At 38.0% G+C, this 27821-nt stretch overlaps 1 protein-coding gene across 2 annotated transcripts in view; it reads left to right on the forward strand.

Moving 5' to 3' along the window:
* The first annotated feature begins 4828 nt into the window (after nucleotides 1-4828).
* Nucleotides 4829-27821, forward strand: part of LOC147230629 (RNA binding protein fox-1 homolog 3-like) — a 70130-nt gene continuing 47137 nt past the window's right edge. For both annotated transcript variants that reach the window (XM_086154071.1, XM_086154072.1), the window contains exon 1: nucleotides 4829-5273. In XM_086154071.1, the coding sequence (XP_086010197.1) occupies nucleotides 5184-5273 (90 nt within the window). In that variant the 5' untranslated portion in view covers nucleotides 4829-5183. The remainder of the gene's footprint in view (nucleotides 5274-27821) is intronic.

The raw sequence follows: 27821 nt of genomic DNA on the forward strand, positions 1-27821 counted from the left end.
GCTCTACCGGACACATTTAATTTTTTTCTTTAAAGGAAATTTATTTTCTGGCTGTTATTTCCCTGGAGATTATTTTTTGATTATTATTTTCCCTGTTTTCATAAGAAATGAATGCAACTTTTATCAATATAAGTAATAAATGAAGTTTTTCGGTAGCTGCAACTGCACCCGCCAGTCCTGCATGTCCAGTGAAGCAAAGCGCCGTGCAAATCAATAATTACAGTGCAAATGAGCACAAAACGCAACATTTTTGTTTTTGAATGTGCAAATGATAGAAGTATTGTTGATAAGGTCGGGTAGGAAAGCCAGATAAGTGAGGGAGGCGATACGGGTGGTGTTTCTGAGTCAGATAGCGCTTGTTTTGTGGAAGCAGGAAAGACATGAATGATCTTTACACCAAAAGAAAAGGACATAAATCATTTTTAGATCAAACCTTCCATAAGAAAGTTAAAGACACAGAAAAATGAATTCAATGTGTCAACGTCCTGAGCAAACTGGCAAATCCTGAACCTTTGGATAACACAAAACAATACTATTTAAAAAAAAAAAAAAAAAAACAGCACACTTTTAAGGAAGTCATGAGAGTCAAACTGCAAAATGAAATTGAAATGCTCGAAAAAGGACTGGGTGGAAATGCAGGGTAAAGGGAGCTCCGCTCCGGTCCGCGATATGGAAGTTCCCTTTTTTCAACCTTGAAAGAGCCACCACTCAGCGAAAGCTAATGCTCATTGCTTGGTTTCTAAGCAGTCCTTTTTTGGGGGAAAAAAGGAGCTTCAAGGAACTTCTTAGAAACGTCCCTCAACTCAGCCAGGAAGGAATTGACCGACGCTGCCGTCAACCACGTCTTCGGGCCGAACGCCGGGGAGCCAATGTGGATTTTTTCAAACTGACGACCTCGAGGGGGAGGAAGCATACATGAGTTGCTGTTCTCTTTTTAACTTGATCCCCCTGCGACTGGGGATTTCACGTTTTCCTTTTGAATGTTTCTTGTTTAAACCCGGCGTTTAAATGAAGGGATTCTGACCATTTCTTCTATTTCTTTCTGTCTCCTTCAACCATTGGTAACTTATTGGTGTTCGCCTACCGGGCGCTGAATGGGACAGACCCGTCTTATCTCCAGGATGTGGTCAAGCTACATGTCCTTACCCGTCCCCTCCGATCTGCCACCTCCGGGCGACCGTCCATCCCATCGCTCAGAGCCTCCGGCCGCCGATCGAACCGGTCTCGGCTCTTCTCGGTCTCGGCTCCTCGGTGGTGGAACGAACTCCCGACAAAAACTCAGAATGGCGGGGTCGCTGCCCATCTTTCGCCGTGAACTGAAAGCATACCTCTTCACCGAGCACTACCCTACTAATCGCACCTGGCACCCAACCCTCCCGGAAAAAAAAACAAAACAAAAAAATAAAAAACGATGAAATGAAAATGAATGTATGTATGTATATGGTTCTGAAATGGCGACTTGGTTGAGTGGTCACTTCTGACTTCCAGCTACTGGTACTTCGGATCTTCGGTGTCTGAATTGCACTTCTTGTAAGTTGCTTTGGATAAAAGCGTCTGCCAAATGAATGTAATATAATGTTATTCTTCCAAGATTTCTCAGAGAATCTAAGAATATATTTTCCAGGCCGTAAAGAGTCCTTCGGGCTTGATTTGAATGAAATAAGACACAGTCATACCGAGTGGCTGACCTCTAACAGTCCTTGTTATTTAAGACACCAAACCTTATTTGTTTTGCATAATCCTTAGCATAGCTTCATTGCATTATCCCCCTGATTTAATGATGGGTCGCACCTTGCGGCGCCGATGACCGAGCATCCCGTGGATTATCTTTTCTCACTCTTTCAGAGCTTAATCAAACAGAATGGATCAAAAAACATAGACCGAAGGGGGGCTTAGAGCGCTCGTACAGCTCCTGCGTCCTTGCCAGATGTGCATTTAAGAAGCGCATAAAAATGAAGTTCTTTTGTTTGCGTAAATGTATGGTATACAGTATACCCTTGTTTTTCATGGGGGTTACGTTCCAAAAAGAACCCGTGATAGGCAAAATCCGTGAAGTAGAAACCTTTTTTTTTTTTTTTTACAATTATTATACAATTAAATACTCTATTATGCTGTCGTCCTTATGTTTTTTTCTTCCTTCTTTAAGGAACGAACGGAAGATTCATTAATTCCGTTATGCCGACCTACAGCCGCATAACTTTTACCTTCCCTTAGCATGTCCAGAAGTTTAACTTTATCTGCGATAGATAGCATCTTCCGCTGCCTTATGGGCCCTTTTGTCGTTCCAGAGCGTTTTGTCAACATTATGGGTTTTGGAGAAACTCGAAATTGCAAGAGAATTTGCACGTACGTCATGTAAATTTGGCAAGCTGTTTTATGTACGTGTACATATTAAACTGCAACGTTATTGACGCACAGGTAGACAAGAAGTGGAGCGACTTTTTAGCCAATGGGAATGCAGAACACAATGCACAACGCAAATCCGTGAAGTAGCGAAACCGTGAAAAGTAAACTGTGTTCTAGCGAGGGATCGCTGTACATCGGGGGTGTCCAAACATTTTTTCATAAAGGGCCATATTTGGTGAGGTGACAATGCTTGAGGGCCGACCGTTCAACCGGACATTCTTTGAACCATTAAAATGACTTTAAAATTATATTTATTACGTTAAAATTCAGTTTTTACTGTCTGTCATATTTGAATACCACGTAAAATGAGGAAAAAGTCAGAATTAGATTAAACATATTGTAGTGGGTCACAAATGTTGGGGTTTTGGTCGATGCTTGTTTTCTGTGTGATTTTGGAGTTGGTGGAAATTTTGTGGGTGTAGTTTGGGGTGCAAGGTATTCTGTTTTTTGTTTTTTGTTTTTTTTTACCTGAAATTGGTGGTATTGCAGACTTGAGTGTCTTTATTAAACGGACGTTTTACCGTCAACTGGGTGTTTTTCCAGACTAAAACGCTACGATATTAGTCCGAAGTGCAAACCATATGAATCCTTGTATTACTCCTAATCAAAAAAGGGGAAATGCTGTGTTTTTCATTAGTTTAATTTTAGACTCAGATCAAAAATATGAAATAGAAAAACAGGATGTTGGACTCAATTAGATTTTATTTTTGATTTCATGACAGAGGCTGCCAGCTGGTGGAAATTTGAACATTTGAACCGGACTTTGGACGTATCTAACGTGCATGTTTGCTCGCTGGGGTTAAAAGACTGTTTGCAGTGACCCGCAAGGTGTTAATGCACAGAGTCGGCAATTCTTTTGTCATTCGCTTGTCATCTGTTCTTCAGACCAGCCAGCTAGATGTATAATCCACTCGGCCCTGGTGGATTATACATCTAAAAGTGTGACCACCGCAGGTGTCTAAATGTAAACATTTATTGTTTTCCAGAAAGCCGCGCATAACCAAAAAATCAACCCTTTCTGGGATCTTGACAGGAAAAAAAAAATCTGAAAATAAATAATAGCATTATGCATTATTGATGAAATAAATAACACTTTTTATGAAATAAATAACAACCAAATAAATCCTTTTCAAGTTTTTCACAAAAAAAAAAAAAGACTGAGGAACACTACCGTATTTTCCGCACTATAAGGCGCACCGGATTATCAGGCGCACCTTCAATAAATGGCCTGTTTTAAAAAAAATCATATATAAGGCGCACAAATCCAAGAGAAATATAGTCAATAGAAGAAACAATTACCGCATTTCTGGACTGAAAGGCGCATCAAATTATATGGCGCACATTCAATGAATGGCCTATTTAAAAACTGTTTTCATATGTAAGGCGCACCGCATTGTAAAGCACATAGAACAGAAGCTACAGTAGTGGCTGGGGTTTGTTTTATGCATCCACTAAATGGAGCTGTGCTTAAGGGAATGTCAACAAAACAGTCAGATAAGACAGTCAAACTTCATTAATAGAATACAAACCAACATTCTGACAACTCCGTTCACTCCCAAAACAAGTTAGTACATTCACAATACGTTACCGTACGTACCGGTAGCTCTTACCGGTATTTGCGCCACCTTTGTTGAAAACAATGTTTTTCCAACTCTATTTGTCACAGTTCAAAGCGTTTCATAAAACGAAACACCAAGAAGGACCTCCTCAAAATTCATTGATGTTAAGTTTGTGTGTTTGTCCTCCAACTGTGTCCATCTCGCCTAGTTCCCTCGGAAACTCTGTTTAGTCGTCTTTACTCGGCGCGGGTCATCTTGTCGCTTCCTTCACTTCCGTACCGTTGATTCATTAATGTTGAATTCTCTCGCTGCTGCTCTATTCCCGTGTTCTACTGCGTGACTGATCGCCTTGAGTTTGAACTCTGCCTCGCATGTGTCTTTAAAGGAGCCGCTTTGGGACACACACACCACACACACACACACGCACAAACGGAAACGAAAATGCACAATTTGCGCAGTCATATATCCCAGCATGCACCTTGTGCTATTTCTTCTACGGGACAAAATGGAGTCGGCGGCTGCTTCCCGTAGCCGTGAGACCTCTTGCGGCTCAATATTGATCCATATATAAGGCGCACTGGATTATAAGGCGCACTGTCGGTTTTTGAGAAGATTAAAAGCTTTAAGGTGCGCCTTGTAGTGCGGGAAATACAGTAACTTTCTTGCAGATGCAACTGTTTACAGCTCTCATATCAAATTCACCGTGAAAACCAGAAAGCAAAGCAGGCCATGAAACCCAACTGATACCAACACGACACATTATATTTATATTATTATTTGTCTGGTATTGTTCAGGGGCCGGGAAAAATATGGAGGCGGGCCGTTTCCGGCCCCCGGGCCGCAGTTTGGGGACCACTGCACCAGGGGGGGGGGGATCAGCGGTAATCCACTTCGTGCACAAAATCCGGTGCACGACCCCTCCTCCGCTCGCACGGAACCTCCCCTCCTAGGTGTGCAACGATTGTGTCCATCACGCTCAAAGTGAGCAGTTGCAAAATGCAAAATTGAGCAGGAAAGAGTGCAGCAGTGTGACGGTGGTGGCGGGTGGACGTGCACATTGTTTGCACGCCGCTCACCTCACCCCTGAGGGTGTGTGTGTGTGTGTGGGGTGGATTTAAAGCCGAGAGGTGCAGAAAACAAGGAGAGAGCGACGAATAGACAGGCGTGGAGGGGGGAAAAGAAAAATCTCCCTGCTTAAATGCGCAAAGCTCCACATCCATGGACGTTTCTGACCGCCTGCTCCTCGCCGGTTCCGGGATGTTACCTCAAACCCTCCGATGTCCCGCCGCTTTCCTCTACCTGCCCGAGGTAAGACTCTCTTCCCAACCCTTTCACTCTTTTGCATGTGTTTGTTCTTTGTGTCGACTACTTTTACCCTCCTCCTCCTCCTCTTCCTTATTTCTTCGTGCAGGAGTGTTTCTGTTCTTCTGATGGGAATGAAATATTAAGTTTTCAAACATCCACCCCCCTCCTTTTCCACGATGAATTATAATCCAGCCCCTGGAAATAAGATAAACTTTATTGACCCTCCTGCCCCCATAAAAGGGAAATTCTTTTGTCACGGCAGAGTATAATGTCAAAAAAAAAAAAAAAAAAAATGACAGCAACAACATCAGGGATAATAATTGACAACGATATTTATTTAAGAAATATGTAAACAATTTTTTTTCTTTAGTATTAGAGGATGGTGGTGAAAGTGTCAGCAAAGAATTCTGGTCGAAATCTTCTCGTCTTGGCAACTGGACTTGAATTTTTTAAAAATTCACCAAGAGCTGGATGACCGAGAACCTCCAAAGTAACGGTTATAATGTCAAAAAAGAAAAAAAAAAATGACAGCAACAACATCAGGGATAATAATGGACAACAATAATTATTCATTTCTTTTTATTTTTATTTATTTTTTTTAATATTGGAGGATGGTGGTGAAAGTGTCTGCAAAGAATTCTCGTGGAAATATTCTCGTTTTTGCAACTGGACTTGAATTTCTTAGAAAATTTAAGTCCAATTTCTTCAAAATTCTAGTCCAGTTGCCAAGACGGGAAGATTTCGACGAGAATTCACCAAGACCTGGACGACCGGGAACCTCCAAAGTAACGGTTATAATGTCAAAAAAGAAAAAAAAAGAAGAAATATGACAGCAACAACATCAGGGATAATAATGGACAACAAAATTTATTCAAATTTTCATTTATTTTTTTTTTGTATTGGAGGATGGTGGTGAAAGTGTCTGCAAAGAATTCTCGTCGAAATCTTCTCGTCTTGGCAACTGGACTTGAATTTTGAAGAAATTTCGACGAGAATTCACCGAGACCTGGATGACCGAGAACCTCCACAGTAAAAGTTATGTCAGTAAAAAAAATTAAAAAAAATACAGCAACATCACGGATAATAATAGACAACATAAAGGGTGAAAAATACACGACCAGAACTAAACAACAATATAAATACGATCTTAATATGCAAACAAGAAGTTTGCCTTCCTGACTTTTTAAAATTTATTTACAATTTTTTTTCTTGACTTCTATTTATTTATTTAATTTATTTAATTTTTTTCCAAGTATTGGAGGATGGTGGTGAAAACGTCTGCAAAAAATTCTCGTTGAAATCTTTTTCGCTCGAGTGAAGAAATTCAAATCCAGTTGCCAAAACAAGAAGATTTCGATGAAAATTCACCAAGACCTGGACGACCCAGAACCTCCTCGGATAATGTTTGCAAAGAATTTGTGCCGAAATGTTAAAATAAGATCTACTGGGATCAGCAAAGAAGATCGGAACTCAAGTCAGTCTCACATTTTAACCGCATTAATTTGAATTTTGGGGGTTTTCCAGGATTGGATATAGAATAAAACACTAGATGTGAAGTTCGGCTTTTGGAAATGAAAACACATGGACATCCACTAAAAAGAAAATATGATATACTTTAAATACAACACTTATTCTTGCGTGCATGAAGTTTCGGGCAAAAAGAAAGTTTCTTTTCGGAGCAATTTTTTTTGGTTTTGCGGATTTTTTTCAAAACTACTAAGCTTTCAGAAAGTCATCTTTAAAAAAGGATCATCCCACGTCTTCAAGACAAGAAATCCGGTCCAGTTGCCACGATAATATTTGACGAATTAGACAATATTAAAAGGAAATATTTAGCACAGAATCACTATTTAGTCTCTTCCAACACTTCATTGAAATCACACTGTTGATTTGTCCATTTTATGGCCCAAACAAGCCTTTCTCTGCAATCATTATTCCAATATGACAATATTTCAAGCAAACATGTCTTAAGAAATTCACAGATATTTTTTCCCTTTATATTTTCCCTTCTCATAATGTTCTCTGCTCCTCTGTGCATTAAATTGACTTATAACCTTTATATTTTTAACAACATTAAGGCAGTCATTTTGTGAAGGTTGACGATTAAGTGTGATTCAAGTTTATTTTTCTTTTTTTTTTTTTTAAAAAAGGTGGAAATGTATATGCTGTTAGTTAGGTAAGGAAAGGACATCCAATTAACTAGCATGTGTTGCAGTAATCAGTGTGTGTTGTTGCAGTGAATTATGTTTTTTTTTTTATTCTTCCCGCTCTCTTCCATCATCATGATAAGGGGTCTCTCAACCTTCCGCTCATCTGTTTTGAACGAACCGCAGTGGACGGGACGATCGGACAGCCCGCCGTTACAATAATGCAAAAATGACCCACGGCCACCATTACAAACTCTAATTCAGGCGTCTCAGATTCGGGAATTGTGGCCCTCGGAACAATATTTTGCGGCCCCCTGCCTGAAATCGAATCTTTGTGTTGGTGCGGCCGGCGCGTTTTTTTTTTCTCACCTGCATCTGGGGGTTTTATACAGTGGGTTTCAAAAAAAAAAAAAAAAAAAAAAAACAGCACGGAAAAAATGAAAAAGTAACTTTGCTAGGTATTTTTTGCTTCAAAATTTGAAAAGAAAATGATTTTTTGATGAAAAAACATCTAGTGACATTGTTAAAAAGATCTTTTCTGTTTTTATTTCTATAAAAATCACAAAAAAGATTGCAAAAAAAAAAGATGGCAAATTTAAAAAGACTGATTTAATAACAAGAATAGCCTTGTAAGCATTATAAAAAAAGAATTAAAAATAACAATTATTTTCTTATAAATTCTAGTGGTATATTTTCTCACAGTAACAAGACTTTCTCCTTTAATTCAACAATATTTTAAGGTTTTAATTTCATCAATTATTTTTGAACAATCATTTTTGATATTAATTTGTAATGCATTTTGAGGAACAGTTCATTACATGTAAAGATTTTTAATAATTTACCTGTTTCCCCTCCTTTGCACTAAAACAAAGGAAAAAAAATGGACTTTTTCTCGACGTTTTCTCAATTTAATTGTCCACAAACAACTTTAACATTTACTGTTTATGCAATAACGATGGCTTATGAAAATCTTAGTAAAACTAGTGTTCTTAATGTCCCATGGACGTGCTCGACGATGATGATATGGCGGTTAACAAACCTTATCTTTATATATCTTTATGTTTATATATATATATGTATATATATATATATATAAAGTATATAAGTTTATATACATTAATATCCCTAATAGTCATAATGTTTAGCAAGGCTTTCAGATCTACATATAAGTGTGTGTGTGTGTGTGTGTGTGTGTGTGTGTGTGTGTGTGTGTGTGTGTGTGTGTGTGTGTGTGATTTGTTTTGCTTTAAAAATACCTTGACATTCATGCATCAGTCATTTGGATAAACAGACAATTTATTAAAAATGTACCTTTACAAAGTTTGTAGCCTCAGGATTGCATTGAAAAATATGACATTACAATGACTTTATATCAAATATTATAGTGTCCTTGTAATATCTTTTTCTTTTTTATTTTGGATTTGTGTACATTTATGCAACATTTCTTTGAAAGCTGGCAGCAGAAACTTTATGTTTCCCTCCTAAACATGCCTTTTTCATTATAAAAAAAAAAGGTTCAATGCATTTGCAACTTTTCCTCTTGAAATTGTCCTCCCAAGGCTCTTTTCTATAAAATCTAAATCTTGCAGCAGCGAAGCAACCCTCTGAATCACTCCAACCCTAATATGTGTAAATGGAGCGCCATGATATCAGAGTAAGAAGAGTTTATTACATAACACATTAGTCAAGCGCCATGTCTTTATTTATGTGCGGGGGTTTCTGGTGTGTGTTTTCAGGCAGATTCCTTTGGTTCTATCTGCAGTTTCCTGTGTAAATCTTGTGAAAATGTTAATTTAGTTATGTATGAATTCATTTTTTCATTTTTTTTAGAACTCTTCCTACGGTGACCTTATATTGTACTGTTTTGCAAAGCAATGCGGGCATTGTTTTTTCTTGGTCTGTTTATTAAAAACTCAAAAATAAAGGCAGGAAAAGGGTTAAAAACTTTCATTCCCGGTTCCATCAGCTCAGAAATTAGTTCTCAATACAAACACACATTCAGTTAAAAAAATCATCTTTTACCTCCCACCATCATTTTGTTTTTCTGTCCCTTGAACAGCAGATTCATCGTGCCATTAAAAATCCGATTCAAACTTTAGTTTTCCTGTAAATCAGACTGTTTATTTTGAAATTTCTTTTTGTGTGTGAATGAGTGCCTCTGTTTTTTTTTTTTTTTTTTCTTTTTTTTTTTTAAACATCTACAATTGCGTGCGGGTCATTTTTTTCTTTCGTTCTTGAGGCTACCCACTGTCACCCTGTTAGATCTCTGTAAATTAAACCAAATTAAATTTGCTCTCCTTACTGATGAGCTACATAAACACTAGAACAGATGAATTCACTAACACGTGTGTCCAGTGAGATTCTGTCAAATTTTCAGTGTGATTTTAGCTTATTTTTCATCTCTCCAAGACAACCGCTGTGCATTCAGAGTGGAATTTTATGTCGTGTGACACAGAATGTCACCTCTCTTTTGCAGGAGGAACCTAAACTAGTGTGCAAGGCCAAGAAATTCTGGATATATATATGTATATATATATAGTCAAACTCACTTTGGCACTCAGCTTGGACTCTGGAACGAGTCTCCTCAAGAGGGGTTGCACCTTTTTCCACTCAGGAGTGGAAGTGAGACTTAGCAACCCACCCTGTCTCTGTGGTGGCTGCAAGAGAGATAAGATAAGATAAATATTTATTTATTCCCATCGGGGAAATTCCTTTTTCACAGTAGTGTAAAAAAAAAAATATATATAAATATCTATCTATCTATCTATCTATCTATCTATCTATCTATCTATCTATCTATCTATCTATCTATCTATCTATCTATCTATCTATCTATCTATCTATCTATCTATCTATCTATCTATCTATCTATCTATCTATCTATCTATCTATCTATCTATCTATCTATATCTATCTATCTATCTATCTATCTATCTATCTATCTATATCTATCTATCTATCTGTATATATATTTTTTTTTTATTTATTTTGTATTGTGTGTATATATGTGTATATATATATATAAATATTTATATATATGTATATACATATATATATATTTTTTTTTTTCAATTTATTTTTTATTGTGTGTATATATGTATATATATACACACACATATATATTATATATATATATAAAATAAAAAATAAATACAAAATTAAAAAGGAAAATAAATATAAATAGAGTCAAGAAAGAAGATAGCGAGACATCCACGAATAATTGGACAGTAGCGACAACATTAGAGATTATAATGGACAACATACGGATGAAAAGTACACAACCAAAATTAAATGACAATATATATGGAGTGACAATAGCAATGACAAGAATAAAATACTTGAGGAGAAGGTGTGTGTTTGTGCGCGTAGGATTGGTGTGTGTATGTGAGTATTGTTTTGATTGATTTAACAGTTAAACATTTTCATAGAAATAAAACGTTGAAAATGTCCATATTCTGTAGACAATGGAGACAATGGTTCTAATTCTTGGCCTCATTCACTTCGGTATCAAAACAAATAACGAGCTGCTAGGAAGGTTAAATACATCATCTGGGGATCAGCCTTTTCATTTTGACAGATGTCAAAATTAAACTGATTTCTTTTGCGGTCGATTTTAGCTGTATAGCAGGTGATGGGACTGTCATTTTCTGCGCTTGTCCTCTTACTGGAAGTTATTTTTTTTCCGGTTGTTTCTGATATCTGGTGATGGAGGACATAGCCGAGGTCCAGCTGTGCTGCAAAAAAAAAAAAAAAAAAAATATGGGAAGAACCTTCTCCATCTGAATGTGCATTCTTCAACCTTCCTACTGCTTTTGAAAAGAAAATACAAGCGGAGTAGGAAAAACCGCTAAGAATTGCAGCGCCAGGCGTGGGAGGTGGAGGAGAAGTCATTTCTCCCGGTGCCACTGCAGCCAGGAGTTTATTGAGGTGGCTGTAATTTTATCAGAGGAAACTCAATGGAGTGTGAGCAAGTCAGCACTTTGAGGCCGGTCACATTTCTGATGTGACTTGATGGTGTAGCAGCGGTGATAATAGGGGGAGGGACGGCACGGTTCGAGGGAGCGCTTCCTTGACATTACCAGCAGGGTCCTTGGACCTTGTTAGATTTAGAGATTTTTTTTTTTTTTTTTACAAAGCCGTGCAACCACATCTATTAACCGGACTACATGCTGTGTCAGCGTTTCAGAAGCACGACCTCAAGAAAATCTAAAAAAAAGTATATGCCTGATTTTGCACATTCTCCCTGCGTCCGCGTGGGTTTCCTCCCAACGTCCAAAAACGTGCAAAAGGTTAATTGGAATAAATTGCCCAGATGTGTGAATGTGAGAATTAATGGTTGTTTGTCTCGGACGCTGTTATAAGTGATAACGTATGAATAAGTTTTTCCATCTTTTTTTTTTTTTATTTTTGTAACAGCAGCATATTATCATTACACAAAACCCGACATGCCACACCAGTAGAGAGAAATCCAGGACTAAAACTGAATGTAGCGGTTATTTGAAAATATTTGTTTTGCCAATCTGACATCTCATCAGTAACTTGTTAAATGTAACATTAATTTGACACAACTTGAAGGAGAATGTTAAGTAACATCCAAAAGACACAAACACATCTGCGGTGTGTGTGATGACAGAACCTCATGACACACATTGCGGGGCACCTGCTGCAAAAACATGTTTTTTATATGAAATCTTCAGTTTTGCACAGGCATCCCTGAGGAAAAAACAAAACAAAAACAAGTAAAATGTACTTCAATTTTTATTTTTATCTCTTTTTTTTGTCTCTATTTTTCTATTCTATTATTCATTTTTATTCTATTTCTATTCTATTTTATCTCTATCGCTATTTTTTAATCTCTTTTTTTATTTTTTATCTCTTATTTATTTTTATTTTTTTTTATCAGCTATGACAAAACTTAACCAGGTGGGCAATTTTAAAATGAATAAATACACCTCAGCTGCTTGCATGGAATATAATCAGGGCTACACTTTCTCCAAAGCTTGCTTTTACAGACGATAACGCTGTTGTTTCATATTGTCCAAAAAATCAGAATATGATACTGATGTCACTGTGCCTTTTTTTTTTTTTTACAGAGATACTGTTTCGTCAACATAATAAAAAACAGAACCTGTGCTAACACAACAACGTTTTATTTTATTTATAAGATTCTCCAGAGGTTGATTTTACTCTTTTTCATTGAAATTGAGGGGCTTACTTAAAAAAAAAAAAAAAAAAAAAGACATCTCACACAACAAATATTAAAAACAATCTTTCATGGAAGAAGAAGCTTAACAAGGTTACCAAGTAGGCAGAAAGAAATTGGATGATAAATAATCAAGATATGGATCAAAACAAACCCGTTAACCTAAAAGATGTTACCAGAAAGCCAATAAACACAAATAAACAGTGCACCTTATTGATTAAGCTGACGAATAACCTAAAATTTAAAGTACATGGTGTATCATTCCCAAGCAGTAGGTTTTCTCCCTGATTTCCTTAAGTTTGAATTCAGGCCAAGTGAGAAAAGGTTGTCTTCATTTAACACTTTTTTTAGGGTTATTTGTCAAATACAAATCAGAAAAAAAATAAAGAAACTGAACATATATTATTATCCACTTAAAATATTTCACAAATATTTCAAACATTGTGTTTTCAGCTTATAATATAAAATAAAAAGAAACATTTCTGATGTTTGATCCAAAGCTGGAAGTTATAGAAGTGTTACTAGTATTCTTTCAGTTAACCTGTATTTTGTTTGTCTATTTTTCACACTTTACTATGTTGTCCATTCTTGCTGCTGTTGTTGTTTTCCCTGCTGTCTATTTTTTTGTTTATTCATTGCTATCTTCTGTCTTCTAACAGTTTCTCTATTTATATTCATATTCATATTTATTTTTGACATTATAACTGTTACGCTGCTGTGACAAAGGAATTTCCCCTATGGGGGACAATAATATATTTTCTTATCTTATTTTGTATAATACACCAATTTAGGCAAACTGATTAAATGAGACTGGAAAGGGCAGCTGTTTTGTTTTTTTTTAATACTATTTTTATTGCTATTTGTTATCTGAACATTTCCAAAATCGTTAATGCTGATTTGTGCAGTTATTGAAAGAAAAAAATAATAAAATTAAAAAACGAGATAAAAGATGCAAGTAACTTCTTTTTATTGCGATCGCTCAGGACAAGGTCTCCTTGAGTCTTTCTTTGTCTCTGCAGCCAATTTTTGTTTTAAAGGCTGATGTCCCAAATACATGAACCTGATCGTTTACAAAAAAAAAAAAAAAAAAGAAAAAACGATCACTTTCATGCTTTCTACCTCAAATGCTGACATTTTCATCCCTTTGTGCTTCAAATCTCCACTCTTATTAGTGACTTTTTGTTGTTGTGGTTGTTTCTCGATAAGAGACACAATTGTGATCATGGTAACCCTTGAAGTTCCCGGTAAGAATCATTAGTATGACTCACTCCTCAGCCGTCGGTTTCAAGTTCAGTTTAAAGATTAGCCTCACGTCCGCCCTCGTCTGAAAAGCGTTTTCTCGGAGCCGCCGCCTCTCGCTCGAAGTCCGCCGTCAGTTGCCCGAGGACTTCCATGCATGGCCTATCGAGCTGTTCGTGCTCCCGGGATCCACAAGAAAGAGAAGACAACCTGAATGATGTTGTCTCTCTTTTAATCGACATCATTTGTTTTTTTTTGATGCAATCTGCAAAAATATGAGAATGGAAACACAAAACACTAAAGAGACTCGAAAACAATGATCAACTCACATCCTAAGTTAGTTTTTTGAGTGTTCAGTCTAAGACCAAACACTGGGTGTCACGTCTTAAAACTTTGCAATGATTTTGAAAAGACTTGTGGAAAACGACAACAGGATTCTTTCAGCAATTCATTGCCACCATGCATTCTATCTATCTATCTATCTATCTATCTATCTATCTATCTATCTATCTATCTATCTATCTATCCATCTATCCATCTATCCATCTATCCATCTATCCATCTATCCATCCATCCATCCATCCATCCATCCATCCATCCATCCATCCATCCATCCATCCATCCATCCATCCATCTATCTATCTATCTATCTATCTATCTATCCATCCATCCATAAATAGATAAAAATAAAGTGAAATAACTCCAACATCAGTGAGGTGCTTTAAATAAAATGTATTATTATTATTATAGTGATCTACATTGCAGAGTGTTGTATAAGTCGGGCTGTTTTGGCCAAAGTTCCAGCATAAACTCCTCTTTCGCAGTTCCAGTTCATCCAAACCACTAACAAATACCGTTTCTGCCGCTAAATTCTGCTTTGGCAATTTGTATTATTATTATTTTTTTTTTGTAATATCAAACATGTTTGATATTGTTGAAAAACTGAGCTATGACTGCACTAATAATTAAGACTACCAGCTGACACTCAATGACAGTTATGACTGGCGTGCGCTGCAACTGCCATAAAACTTTATAACTGCTAGTTTTAAGTCTGAGACTGGAAAATGGGAAAGTGTAAATTAGAAATATCATGGTAATGCTTCAACACTGCAGTGTAAGCAGTGGTATCCAACTTTTTGGTACAAGGGACCAGTTTTATGCATGAAATTTTTCGGTTGGAGGAGCGGAAGTCCAAATAAAAAACAAACTTTTGTCAGTTCACAGTATTTAATCTGTGATTACACTTTATATTAGGCAATTACAATATGAAGTGCAGCAGCAAGGCGAAGGTTTTTCGAAATAAGATCCGACAGGTCTTATGAAAAAAACTATAATTTGTACCAAGAAAGATTTTCTTTTTCGACCCAGGAGTTGGGAACCATTAGTGTAGAGGACCTGACCAACTGCTGGGTCTCTCTTGGCTGGATTTAGACATCTGGGATTTTTCAAGACAGATCTTTCAGTGAATAACAATGATCTCTTAGAATGATCCAAATTCAGATTCGCCTGAACGTGGACAGGATCAGCTTCCTAAAAACCCTCTGAGTCTCCATAATATTAATGTTTATCTGTAGTTTTTCTTCTCTAAGTACCCTGAAGCATTTAATTACATGTAGAATTGAAATAGAGGCACTTTGGCAGCATGATGGCTCAATGGAAAGTGCTTCCGCCTCATGGCAAGAAGGTTCCTGGTTTCAATTCGGGCCTCTGTGGAATCGACAGGCTCTCCCTACGTCTGCATTAGTTTCCTCCCACAATCAGCTTATCCCACAGTAAAGCGGCCTTGAGTGCAGGATAAGTGGTGTAGACATGAATAAATAAATGTTCACTTATCTGTAGAGTTGAATGACACCTGCATAGTGATGTATTTTCTGACATAGGGAAAAAAAAAATCTAAATCCTCAGTTAATATGCTTTCAGCAATGGATAAAATGCAGTTTGGCGTTATTGAAACATCACAATAAAAGCCTCCATACTTTGCACATTTTGTTTTGTAAGCAAAATCATGCATGCATGCATACATTATCACATTATCTACTTCTTTTCCTGCAGTTAGGGTCGTTTGGGTAATTTATTTGGGATATTTGTGTCTCCAATGACCCTGTTGGATGTTTTTGGATTTGTAAGTAATAATGTCAAACAATATCACAACAATAGCGCTTTCAACTTGCAAAATACATATTTTATTGCCTGTTTATATCTTGTACAGCTATTTTATTGCCTATCTGTATATTTTATATATATTGTCTATTTTGTAGTTTCATATTTGTATTGTCTTCCCAGGACTACAGATGGAAATTAGCGATGAGCTACAATCTGGTACAAACATCTCTGCTTCTGTGCTTATCGTAATTGTACACTGTTCTAATAAACTTCTAAACAAACAAACAAACTTGGGTAGGAAACCAGAGAACCCCGAAGAAACCATGGGGAGAACATGCAAACTCCACACAGAAAGGCCCACTTTTGGAATTAAACTTCGAAGTTTCTTGCTGTGAGTCAGAAGCAGCTTTTACAATTCATTGTTTGCAAAGCTGCTGCTTTTTTTCTTCCTTTTCTTTGTGGAGAGCTGAAGAGAGACAACTGCATCTTGGGTGAAAGAGATTATTTGTGTTGTTTTTCGCTGATTGTGTAGAATGACATAGTTGTGTTAGTGGTCTAGTTCAGGGTGTCAAACTCATTTTGGTCTGGGGGCCACATACGGACCAGTAAAATTATTACCTAGAAGCAACACAAAGTCCAAAGTTTTCCTTTGTTGTAATGTAAAGGAGGTAAAAAGGTAATTCAAAAAAATCTTTATATGTAATAAACTGTTCCAAAAAAAAAAACAAAAAACATGATGACTTAATATTAAAAATGAATATTAAAAAAGAATTTATGAAATTACACCCTAAAAATATTGTTGAGTTAAAAGAGAAAATCTTGTCACTGTGGGAAAATATGCCACTTGAATTGATTAGAAATTTAATTGGTAGCATGAATAAGAGGAGGTATAATGTTTACAAGGCTATTATGGTTATTATTTTTTTTATTTTTTATTTTTTTTATTGCTATCGTTTTTATGTTTTTTTATAGAAATAAGAAAAGATTGTTTTAACTATGTCACCTGATGTTTTTTCATCCAAGAAGTCATTATGTTTTCAAATTTTGAAGCCAAAAATGCATTGTATAGATACTTTTTCATTTGTTTCTCGCCCGTTTCCTTGTCCAGGTCGTATTTCTTCAACCAGCCAGGTGTCTTGCTGTTTAACGTCTTTGTCTGGGGGTTCTCCAAGCTGACAGGGGAGTACAGAATAAAAGGGAGGTGCATTGTCTCCCAAGTGGCTTTGGCTGTTGGAGACTTGATCGGCCACAGATCCGAGAAATCCGCTGCGTGGTTGGATGGATCTGTGGTTGAATTTGTGGGGAAGCGGCTGGTGGAGCCCAAGTTATCGGTGAACGGGGGATTTGTAAAGGTGTTCAGTTCACCCTTTCAAACATTTCCCTGTGCATCAGCAAGGAGTTCTTGTGAGGCTAGATGTCTAGATACGATAAGGTTATGTTTCCGGTTTAGATAGGTCCCTTTCTGATGTAAATCTGCCAACTATTTATGATTCTAAATACCCTATTTTCTGCACTATAAGGCGCACTGTATTATAAGGCGCACCTTCAATGAATGGCCTATTTAAAAAAAAAACATCATATATAAGGTGCACAGCATTATAAGGCGCATAGAATAGAAGCTTCAGTAGTGGCTGGAGGTGCATTATGCATCCACTAAATGGAGCTCCACTAAAGGGAATGTCAACAAAACACTCAGATAAGTCTGTCAAACTTTATTAATAGAATACACACCAACGTTCTGACAACTCCGTTCAGTCCCAAAACAAGTTAGCGCATTCGCTATACGTTACCCTATGTACCAGTAGCTCTTTCCGGTATTTGCGCTGCCTTTGTTGAAAACAATGTTTTTCCAACTCCATTTGTCACAGTTCAAAGCGTTTCATAAAACGAAAGCACCAAGAAGGACGGCCTCTAAATTCATTGACGTTCGTGTCGCTAGCTAGCGCTGTTGCCTTCATTCGAATAGTGACTGTGGTGATACTTGTACTCTGTTGAACAACCCACTGTTGAAGTTTGTCCTCCAACTGTAGCCGTCTCACTTTGTTTCCTCAGAAACTCTGTTTAGTCTTCTTTAAGGTCATCTTGTCGCTTCCTCCACTTCCGTACCATTGATTCGTTCATGTTGAATTCTCTCGCTGCTGCTCTATTCCCGTGTTCTACGGCGTGACCGATCGCCTTGAGTTTAAACTCTGCGTCGTAAGCATGTCTCTCTCTTTTGGGGTCTCTCTCTCTCGCGCTCTCTCTCTCTTTCTCACTCTTTCTTCACTCTCTCTTCACAAGGAAATGAAAATGCACACTTCGCGCAGTCATATATCCCAGGATGCATCGTGCGCTTCTTCTTCTACGGGAGAAAACGGAGTCGGCGGCTACTTCCCGTTGTTGCGAGACCTCTTGCTGTTCAATATCGATTCATATATAAGGCGCACTGTCGGTTTTTGAGAAGATTAAAAGCTTTTAGGTGCGCCTTATAGTGCGGAAAATACAGTCACTACAATGAGAAGTTCAACATCTGCTTACATTTCATGGTCGATGACTTTGATTACCGTAATCTCCGGACTATAGAGCGCACCTGATTATAAGCCTCACCCAGTACATTTTAAAAGGAAAAAACATTTTGTACATACATAAGCCGCACCTGTCTATAAGCCGCATGTGCCCACATTGAAACATGAGATATTTACAAAGAAAGACGGTACACAGAAAGGGTTTTCAAAGTTTTGATAATATTCCTTAGCTTTTCTTTCCAAACAGTGCCTGTGGCACGGCAGTAACACAGCAGCAATATGGTAGTAACACAGCACTAACAGGGCTGGTTAAAAAAACATACCGTTTCCAGCGTCTCACCATTGATTCATTTATGCCAAGTTTACGTGCAGCAGCTCTGTTTCCTTCTTTATCGGCCAGCCTGATTGCTTTTAACTTGAAAGCTGCGTCATATGCATTTCTTCTTGCATTTTCCATGATGAGGGTCTGTTTATGCTAATTTTATTCATGCACAAAATAGTCTTATAGTCCGGAAATTACGGTACATGTTGTTTGTGACTTTCTCACACAAGAAATGTTTTGGTTATGGTGGAGAGGGACATATTATCAGACCTTGTCCATGCAGAGTAGAGCCCGTTGACATGGCTGGTGCATCAGTTAGGGTGTTGTAGTTCAGTGTGCCCAAGAGAAAAATCATATTAACTGTTTAAGGTAAAGGTAGGACCATGGGGAGGTTCAAATCCGATTATTTAAAGTTAACTTATTGCAAATACTGCCTTATGTTGCACCGATACAAAGGATTGAAATTGCATTGGTTCATTGCATTGGCGCCTCTGCATGTTGAATAGTTTGCTACTGAAAGAGAGCTGGACGTAAACATCTCTCTCACAGCCTTGGAAAACATCCAGCAGCAGGATGGAAAAGAGGGTTGGTGCCAGAGCTCATCCTTGCTTCACTCCGCTCCTAATTGGAAATGGTTCAGATGTTTCACCGTTCTCTTTGACCCCTGGCTTGCAATCCATTGTGAAAGGACGGATGAGAGAGGTGAACTTCCATCGGCCTTCTAAGGCCTTGTGAAAACCAACTAAAGTCCCTTCTTCTGTTCCCTGCGCCTCTTCCTTCGTGGAAACCACGTTGGGATTCAACACTCAGCTACATGACAATTGAGGCGACTGAGGAAGATTCATGCCAGGATCTTTCCCAAGATGTCCAGGAGGAACATACACGAGTGTTGTCACAAGATGCCTGGTTCCCTTTCCCCTTTCGGCTGCATCCTTGAAGTTTGAGGGGGCTTTATCGTCCTCCAAATCAGCTAGTACAGGGATATCGGCTTCTTTACTAGTACCGTACCTCCTTTCTTGTAGATGTCACGGGCGATCCATCACCTCCTGTGACCTTTCGGGAGTAGCCTCCTGAAGTGCCTTCACCATCATCAGTGGGGGGATCTGCCAGTTCACCTTTGACTGGCAGCTGCAGAATTGCAGCGGTTGCCTATTCGCAGATGGAAGATTCTCTGTTCAAGGGAAGTGGCTTCCCCAGCGTGCCAAAATGTCACTCTTGTCAGCGAGCAGAAAGGCTTGTCAGAGTAGTAGATTGGGATTAAGCCGGCCGTTTGGGCCAAAGGCCAACATACGACACTTAATGACCTGAAGTCTACCTGCAGCAAGCTATTTTTCTTGCCTTACCTTGAACCGCCAAGAGTCTTTCTATCTGCCGACTCATCCGCTGCACTTTTTTCCTGACTCGCCGATATTGCTGCCTCTTCTGACCGAATACTGTTGATGAGGATCTTCAACTCAACATCAATCTCTTCAGTCCACATGCTGACTTTTGACAAAACAAAAGGCATCAGCATCAGCAGGTTAGATGCTATCTTTGAAGAGTTTCCATAATTTGACTACAAGTTGACTTCTGAGTGTACCAAAATCCCTGCTGCAGACATAGGCTATGTAGCGTGATCACCTGCAGCCAATGATGGCCAAGCGGGACGTGTCGTCGCGAATTATGAGTCGGGTGTGTGTCTTGACCTCCGCCGAACCCTGAAACCGACTCACCGAGCCCCTGGGGTTTGATAGAAACCAGATTAAGAGCGGTGACGTGCAGACAGGTGAGGCAGGGGGAGGCCGGGCCTCACCTGTCATCATGGAGAGAGAAAATTAAAAAAAGGAATTAAATTGTTATATATATTCAGCGATTTGTTTTATAAAGTTATTTTCCTCTTAACTTCACCATTTTTATTTTATTTTTTTTTTCAAAACTGCTGGAAAAAAAAATCATTTACCGTTAAAATATGAAGAAGAGACTTGCGGTAACACAGTAACCAGCGGAGCCCACTATTGATTACACAATATTTATGCCAATGTCTAATGTTTATGATATTACTCCTGATATTACTTCATCCTTATATAGATCATCAGCCACACATATACTGTTCCTCTACTAAAGATCCTAAAAAATGAATGTTTACCTATCATAACACGTGGGTTGTCACATTAGTAAAAATAACCTGGCTTGAATTGTGATTTCCCCATCAGCCTCTGCATCTCAGAGTGCACCCATTGCGAATGCTTCAAAATGGGATTTTTTTTCTTCGTCTTCCCGTCACACAAATAATCTTTAACCATTTGATTATATTGTTTTTATATACCACAAGTAATAAGAAATGAAAGCTAAAGTTAAACTGAGGTGCTCTCACCAGCTTAAAAGTATTACATTTGCCCCATAGAGTGAGATTAACTATTTTCCATCTATCCAAACTATTTTTCATCTCTTGAAGTAATGCCGTTAAATTTAATTTCTATTATATCATACAAATCAGAGGTTAACTTTAATCCGAGGTATTTCATTCTCATTGGGATCCAACTGAACTGAAAATTAGAAATCTCTGTCTGAACAAAAGACCTAGATCCAGGCATTTTATATTTTAGTTCATTGTCTAATTAGATATTTGAGAGAGAGTCATATTTCGAATGGTGGGCTAGAATTAGCAGGGTCCAAAATAGGCAACAAAATGTAAATCCATGTATTTAAATATATTTTGTTCTGCCCAACCACCTCTTTAATACTTTTATCTGCTCTTAGAAATATGATGAAGTTCAGCAGACTCAATGGATCCCCCTGTTTGAGGCCAGAGAGGGCTAAATAATAGTAAATAAAAAAGTAAATAATATTTATCCCAGTTATGAAATCCTCTCAGAATCCAAACACCCTCAATGTATAAAGGAGGCAAGACAATTTTACTCTGTCATACGTTTTTTCTGTGTTCCACGAGGATACATTTTTAGTCAGTATGGGAGCCAATAAGTCATTATATTTCCTATAATGTTCAACCGGAAGTCAATCTAAGTGACTTTCCTGTTTTCAATGATAGTGTTGCATCTCTAACTTCTTCAGTAATAGTTTCCTCCATCTGTGCTATTTGTCCTTCTGACTAATTTGGTATATTCATATTAGCGAAAAAAGATTGTTTTCCTGATAAATCTATTTCTGATTTATTAAGCTTCCCATAAAGGTGTTTAATTACCTCATTAATGTCACAAGCTCCCCATTAGTTTTTTTAAATGCTCGGATTATAAAGCTATTTCTTTAATTGCCTCACCAATAATTTTCTGGCATTCCCCCGACTCTCATAAAAGTTACTTTTTTTTCTAAACATGTCATATTCTACCTTTTTTATTGTACGACTCATTTAACTGGAATTTCTATTCACGATCTTTTCTCTGTTCTCAGTATTATTATCCAACGATGAGCGACCTATCATTTCGCCTCTTATATCAGCCTTCGAGGCCTCTCAAAGTGCGCCCAATCTCTCAGTTGATCCTATGTTAGTGTCAAAGAACATTTCAAGATAATAAATACATTTTATTATAAATAAATAAATAAATTTGCAAATCTTTTATCCTGAAACAACAACACATTCATCCTCCATCTATTAGTTTTAATCCTATCTGGCCCTAATTTTACTCCCATTTGCACAGTAGCACAGTTCATTAATGCAACGGGTCGAATTGTACAGACCACCATTCCCCTTAAAATCGCTTCTGATATCAGAAAATGATCTAAGCGGATATGCCTTTTATTCATATTTAAATAAAATATATCTATGTCTCTCATCAGATTAGATGCGCATTCATACTTTGTCCAAAACCTCATCTTGTACTTGGTTATAATCTTGGACTTGGAGTTTATGGCGTGCATCTCCATTATTTCCCCCATCATTTCATCAATCTTATCAAAAAAGTCTGTCTCTTCCTTATTCGGCGTAAAGTATATATTACATACATTAACCTTCATTTATTTTAGCCTCAACATATATTATCTTTGTGCTGTTTCAACACAACATTTTTTTTTTAATTAAAAAAAAAAATTAAAATAAAATAGAAAAAATAAAAACATTTATTACAATTTTTATTTACTGTACAAGTATTGTGTCCCCACATTTGTTGCTTGAGTAAAACTTATGATATATCTGTCCCACCCATCCTGTCTTAAATTTAGCTATTTGGATCTGCTTGTTCAGATCTTTCATTGGGCAAAAATGCCTTTTAGCCGGGTATTAATCCATTATTATTCCAAGTTATAAACCTAACCGCATTAACCATATCTTAAGCCCATTTATACTCCATCATATTGAGCCATCCAAGATCTACACATTACATAATCAAATCATTTTACAATTACCAATTAGGGTGTTGTCTAGCTTTCCTGAATGCAAGAAAATGCAATTTTTTTTTTCTTATCTCATCAAATGTTTTACTCGTCATGAAAGTTGTCATTCTGCTGGGCCACCTCAAGCACTGAGCACTTCTTGACATTTCTAAACAATTTCCCTCTTTCAAATTAGATATCACATTCAGCTGCTTCCAGACACTTTATAACACCGTAAACACCCGTGCAGAGCCTCACTTTACCGTAAACTATCACATTTTGAGTTTTTTTTGGTAACGCTCACGTGACTCATTATGTCGTTCTTGTTATTTATCCTCAGTTTCCTGCAGCCTTTGGTTTGTTTTTCAATGAAAAGCGCTTTATATTTATTCTTATTGTGTTTATTGTGACGATTACACTCGTGTGTTTTGAGCTGTTGTGCTGTTTGTTTCTCACATTTGATATCGTTTCATTTAAATATCGTAAAGTAATACAATTTAGGACTGATTTTTGGCCTGATACCTCCCAATATTGCATTTCGTATCATTCCCTTATTTGATTCATTGAATACTTTCCGTTTTGAAAATATATCTTTGATATTATGATTGAATGAGCAAATTTCTTGCAATGTGTAGTTTATGGCCTATAGCGTGTCGACACGTATCAATACCGCATTGCTTTGTGTGTGTGTGTGTGTGTGTGTGTGTGTGTGTGTGTGTCTCAGTGTGTGTGTGTGTATACCGTATTTTCGCACTATAAGACGCATCGGATTATAAGGCGCACCTTCAATGCTTCATTGAATGGCCTATTTTAAATTCTTTTTTCCATGTATAAGGCGCACTGCACTATAAGGCGCATAGAATAGAATAGAATAGAATAGTGTTATGCATCCACTAAATGGAGCTCCGCTAAAGGGAATGTCAACAAAACAGTCACCTAAGTCAGTCGAACTTCATTAATAGAACACAAACCAACGTTCTGACAACTCTGTTCACCCCCAAAACAAGTTAGTACATTCACAATACAGTATGGTACGTACCGGTAGCTCTTACCGGTATTTGCGCAGCCTTTGTTGAAAACAATGTTTTTCCAGCTCCATTTGTCACAGTTCAAAACGTTTCATTAAAGAAAGCACCAAGAAGGACCTCCTCTAATTCATTGACGTTAAGTTCGTGTGTTTGTCCTCCAACTGTAGCCAACTCGCCTTGTTCCCTCGGAAACTCTGTTTAGTCGTCTTTACTCGGCGCAAGTCATCTTGTTGCTTCCTCCACTTCCGTACCATTGACTCATTAATGTTGAATTCTCTCGCTGCTGCTCTATTCCCGTGTTCTACTTTGTGACTTGAGTTTAAACGCTGCGTTGTAAGTGTGTCTCTTGAAAGGTGCCATATTGGGTTCTTTACAGTGACACACACACACACACACACACTCATGGAGATGAAAATGCACGCTTCGCACAGTCATATATCCCAGCATGGACCGTGCGCTACTTCTTCTACGGGAGAAAATGGAGTCGGCGGCTGCTTTCCGTAGTTGCGAGACCTCTCGCGGTTCAATATTGATCCGTATAAAAGGCGCACTGGATTATAAGGTGCACTGTCGATTTTTGAGAAGATTAAAAGCTTGTAGTTGCGCCTTATAGTGCGGAAAATAATGTACGTATATAAGTTATTGCAAGACCCGCCCTTTCAATTTCTATCTGTAGATCTTTTCTTAATAGATGCACTACATTTCTGTAAATGCATATCTTTTGGTGTCCCTCCACATCCCCATGCAGGCCCTAAATGTATATTAATGACTCTAACAGGCTGTCTTTTCCTATTCAATCAAAGATGGAGCTCTGGAATGCAGCCCTGTCTTCACGGGCCTGACTGAGGGCCTGTTTCATACTTCCCATCTTTCCCTCAAATTGGCCCTTTTTTTTTTGATTGCACTAGTAGCGAAGGACGGGACTGTCGGGTTACGTTAATGGATTTGAAGAGAACGTTAAATCGCAGCGTGAGAGAGTGAAATACGAGAAGCGATATGTGGCGACTGCGGTCGTCCTCAGATCCTCGCCGCTCAATCGTCCAGTCAAGACTGAATAACGCTTCCAGCCTCTGCCCTCATAAGCAATGATTTATGGACTGAAAAGCGGTAGACGAGAATGCATTTGGCCCGTTTCCCTATCAACCGAGATGAGATGAGATGCTTCACATTACAGCTTTCACTTCTTTTCCCTTCCTGTTGTGTTACTTTGACATTCCCTCCCCTCTCCTGAGGCAGCCCATCTTACTGAACTTTATACGAGGATGTGTGCAGCTAATTCCCTCCACTTAGACAGCTGAGTGTGGTGTCATCATTGACACGCCATTGATTTACGCCTCCCCTTACAAACCCCTGCACGGTCGCTTTGTGGAGCTTCCTGTCACAACAGGACTTGTCCGGGACTAATACCGCTCAGCTGTTCACCGCATTGCTACATGTCCTGCATTATTTGTTGTGGCTGAAACCTAGCAAAAACTGTAAAAATGTGTTTCTTTCTATAAAAAAAGGCAATATAGAGATTTCTTTTTATATGCCGTTGCTTTTGATGCATTTTGAAGTTTATTATTTAGACTCAGTGTTGTGAGGAAATTACATGGAAGTCGTCCAAGGTGATGTTAACGACAGGGATGTTTTACACTCGCGGGTGTGATGATATATTTTAGAAGAGAAAACTCTTACTGATCGAGTCTGGCTGAGTAGGTTGTTGACTCGGCGTCCGTGGACTGCGCGAGCTGTGAATGGGTAATCTTTCCCTTTGTGACTGACTGTTGTATTGAAACTGGCCTCAACTGAACTCAACAGCTTTCCTCCAGTGTCGTCCAAAAGGATGTCAGGTGGTGCCGGTGTCCTCTCAGGAGTGTGTGAAATGCATCTTCATTTATGACTGGCATCACACACACCGAGCCTCCAAAAATATGTCCGCCCAGTCCTCTTAGTCTCTGTCACCTCATTCATCTGTTGCTGCAAAATATTCTAGCCCAGTGTCCCATTTTTATGTCGGATATGGCACGTAGCCTTTACTGCAGGGCACTTTTCATCTCTGTCATGTTGTGTTTTCCCACATTTTCCACATCTCTTGCCCCGTTTCCCTCCATTTTCTGTCTTTTGATAAGTTTGTATTGTCGTTGGGTCTGCCGGTAGCCGCAGCTTGCGGGAGAGCTCCTCGTCCAGTATCCCAACCACAATAAAGTTGCGGATATTCTCCTCTCTGGTTGCACCGAACTAACAGTGCACTGATAGATTGTACATGGCTTGGATAAAAAAACCCAGTTCTTAACCGTAGTCGCTGGACTCGCTGGAGAAAACATGCCCATTAATGCATAACTTTCCTCCGCGGAAAGGAGCGCAAGTCAAATTCTCTCTACGACAGCAAAACAAGTTGGTGTCTGTTCTCAGTAACCATGAATGACTTGTAAATATTTTCACCCTCATTGTCCATCGCATAAATTAGCCACCTCACTTGCAGCTTCTCCGTACCGTTGTGTCCAGTCTGGCCACTGTTTTGACTTATCAAAAGGGAAAGTTTACAGGGGAAGTCAACTTTTCCATTTAACATTGTGGGTCTTCTGTCTTTCTCTTTGTGGATCGAAACGCTTCTGACGTCTCGATCGATCAAGGGAAGACTTTTATTAGCGGCTCTCAAGATACAGCTCAAAGCGATCAACATACAGTATCCGCAGGGTTTTCTCTTTTTCGGACCGTCATTTTTGGACTATAAAGCGCGCCTGAATATAAGCCGCACCGGCTAAAAATAACAAAATAAACACATGTGTGCATATATAGGCCCCACTTGTCTGTAACAAGACTAGCTCCTACAAGACTGTAGTGAATGAAACAGGTTTATTTCAAGTGTGCATTATTAGTCAGATGGAGTGAACTAGAATTAGTTCATGTTTTGCGTTCATTCACAAATGTCACCAATCATATAAAATAACATGATGATTCAAGGGAGAAAGTCCTTGAAATTTACAGATAAAATTAAATAGAATAGAAATAAGATTAAACGTAAAAATACATAAATAAGTTTTTGAAAAAAAAAAAGTATCAAGTGAACTACTTGAAAGATTTAAAGAGGAGAAAGGACATCAGTGTATTTTTGTATATTTTACTCACTCTTAATTTGCTGATAAGATTAAAAAGTTCAAGTCATATCCGATCATTCTCCAAACCTGACATGACCTTACAATATTTGATATCGTTCATACAGCCTTACACTTATATCAATATTTGGAGACTTTTAGTCCACTAGAATGATCAATACTTCAAAAAGGCTTGTGCAAAATTCCCAATTCAAATAGAAAGTGTGGAATCTTTTCTTGCCTGTTGTAGTTTTTCTATAAATTTGCCATAATAGCATTAAATGTTGTGTTTATTTCCCCCCCTCAATACTGTTGTGACAGAATGCCATTGTGCCACATACCAGATTCAAAGATGCATTGAGATGCTTAAAGTGACGATTCGTAATAAGTAACAAAATCGATCGTTAATTTCAAAATAAAACAAGTTTGACGTTTGTGTTTTCCTGTTTCTGGCAAGGCAAAAAAGTTTTAACGTCCAAGGTTGCATTACGGGTGAAGGACACATGCGTGAGCCCAGTGCAAGCACAGTAAAAAAACAAAACAAAAACAAAAATAAAAGAAAAATGCAACATGGCGGAGGAACGAAGCAGCAGCCAAAGTGCAGTAAAATTATCTATATCTGC

This window comes from Fistularia commersonii, chromosome 10, assembly GCF_037954325.1.
Source record: "Fistularia commersonii isolate RoL2024-O1a breed Wild chromosome 10, RoL_Fcom_v1.0, whole genome shotgun sequence".
NCBI classification, from domain to species: domain Eukaryota; kingdom Metazoa; phylum Chordata; class Actinopteri; order Syngnathiformes; family Fistulariidae; genus Fistularia; species Fistularia commersonii.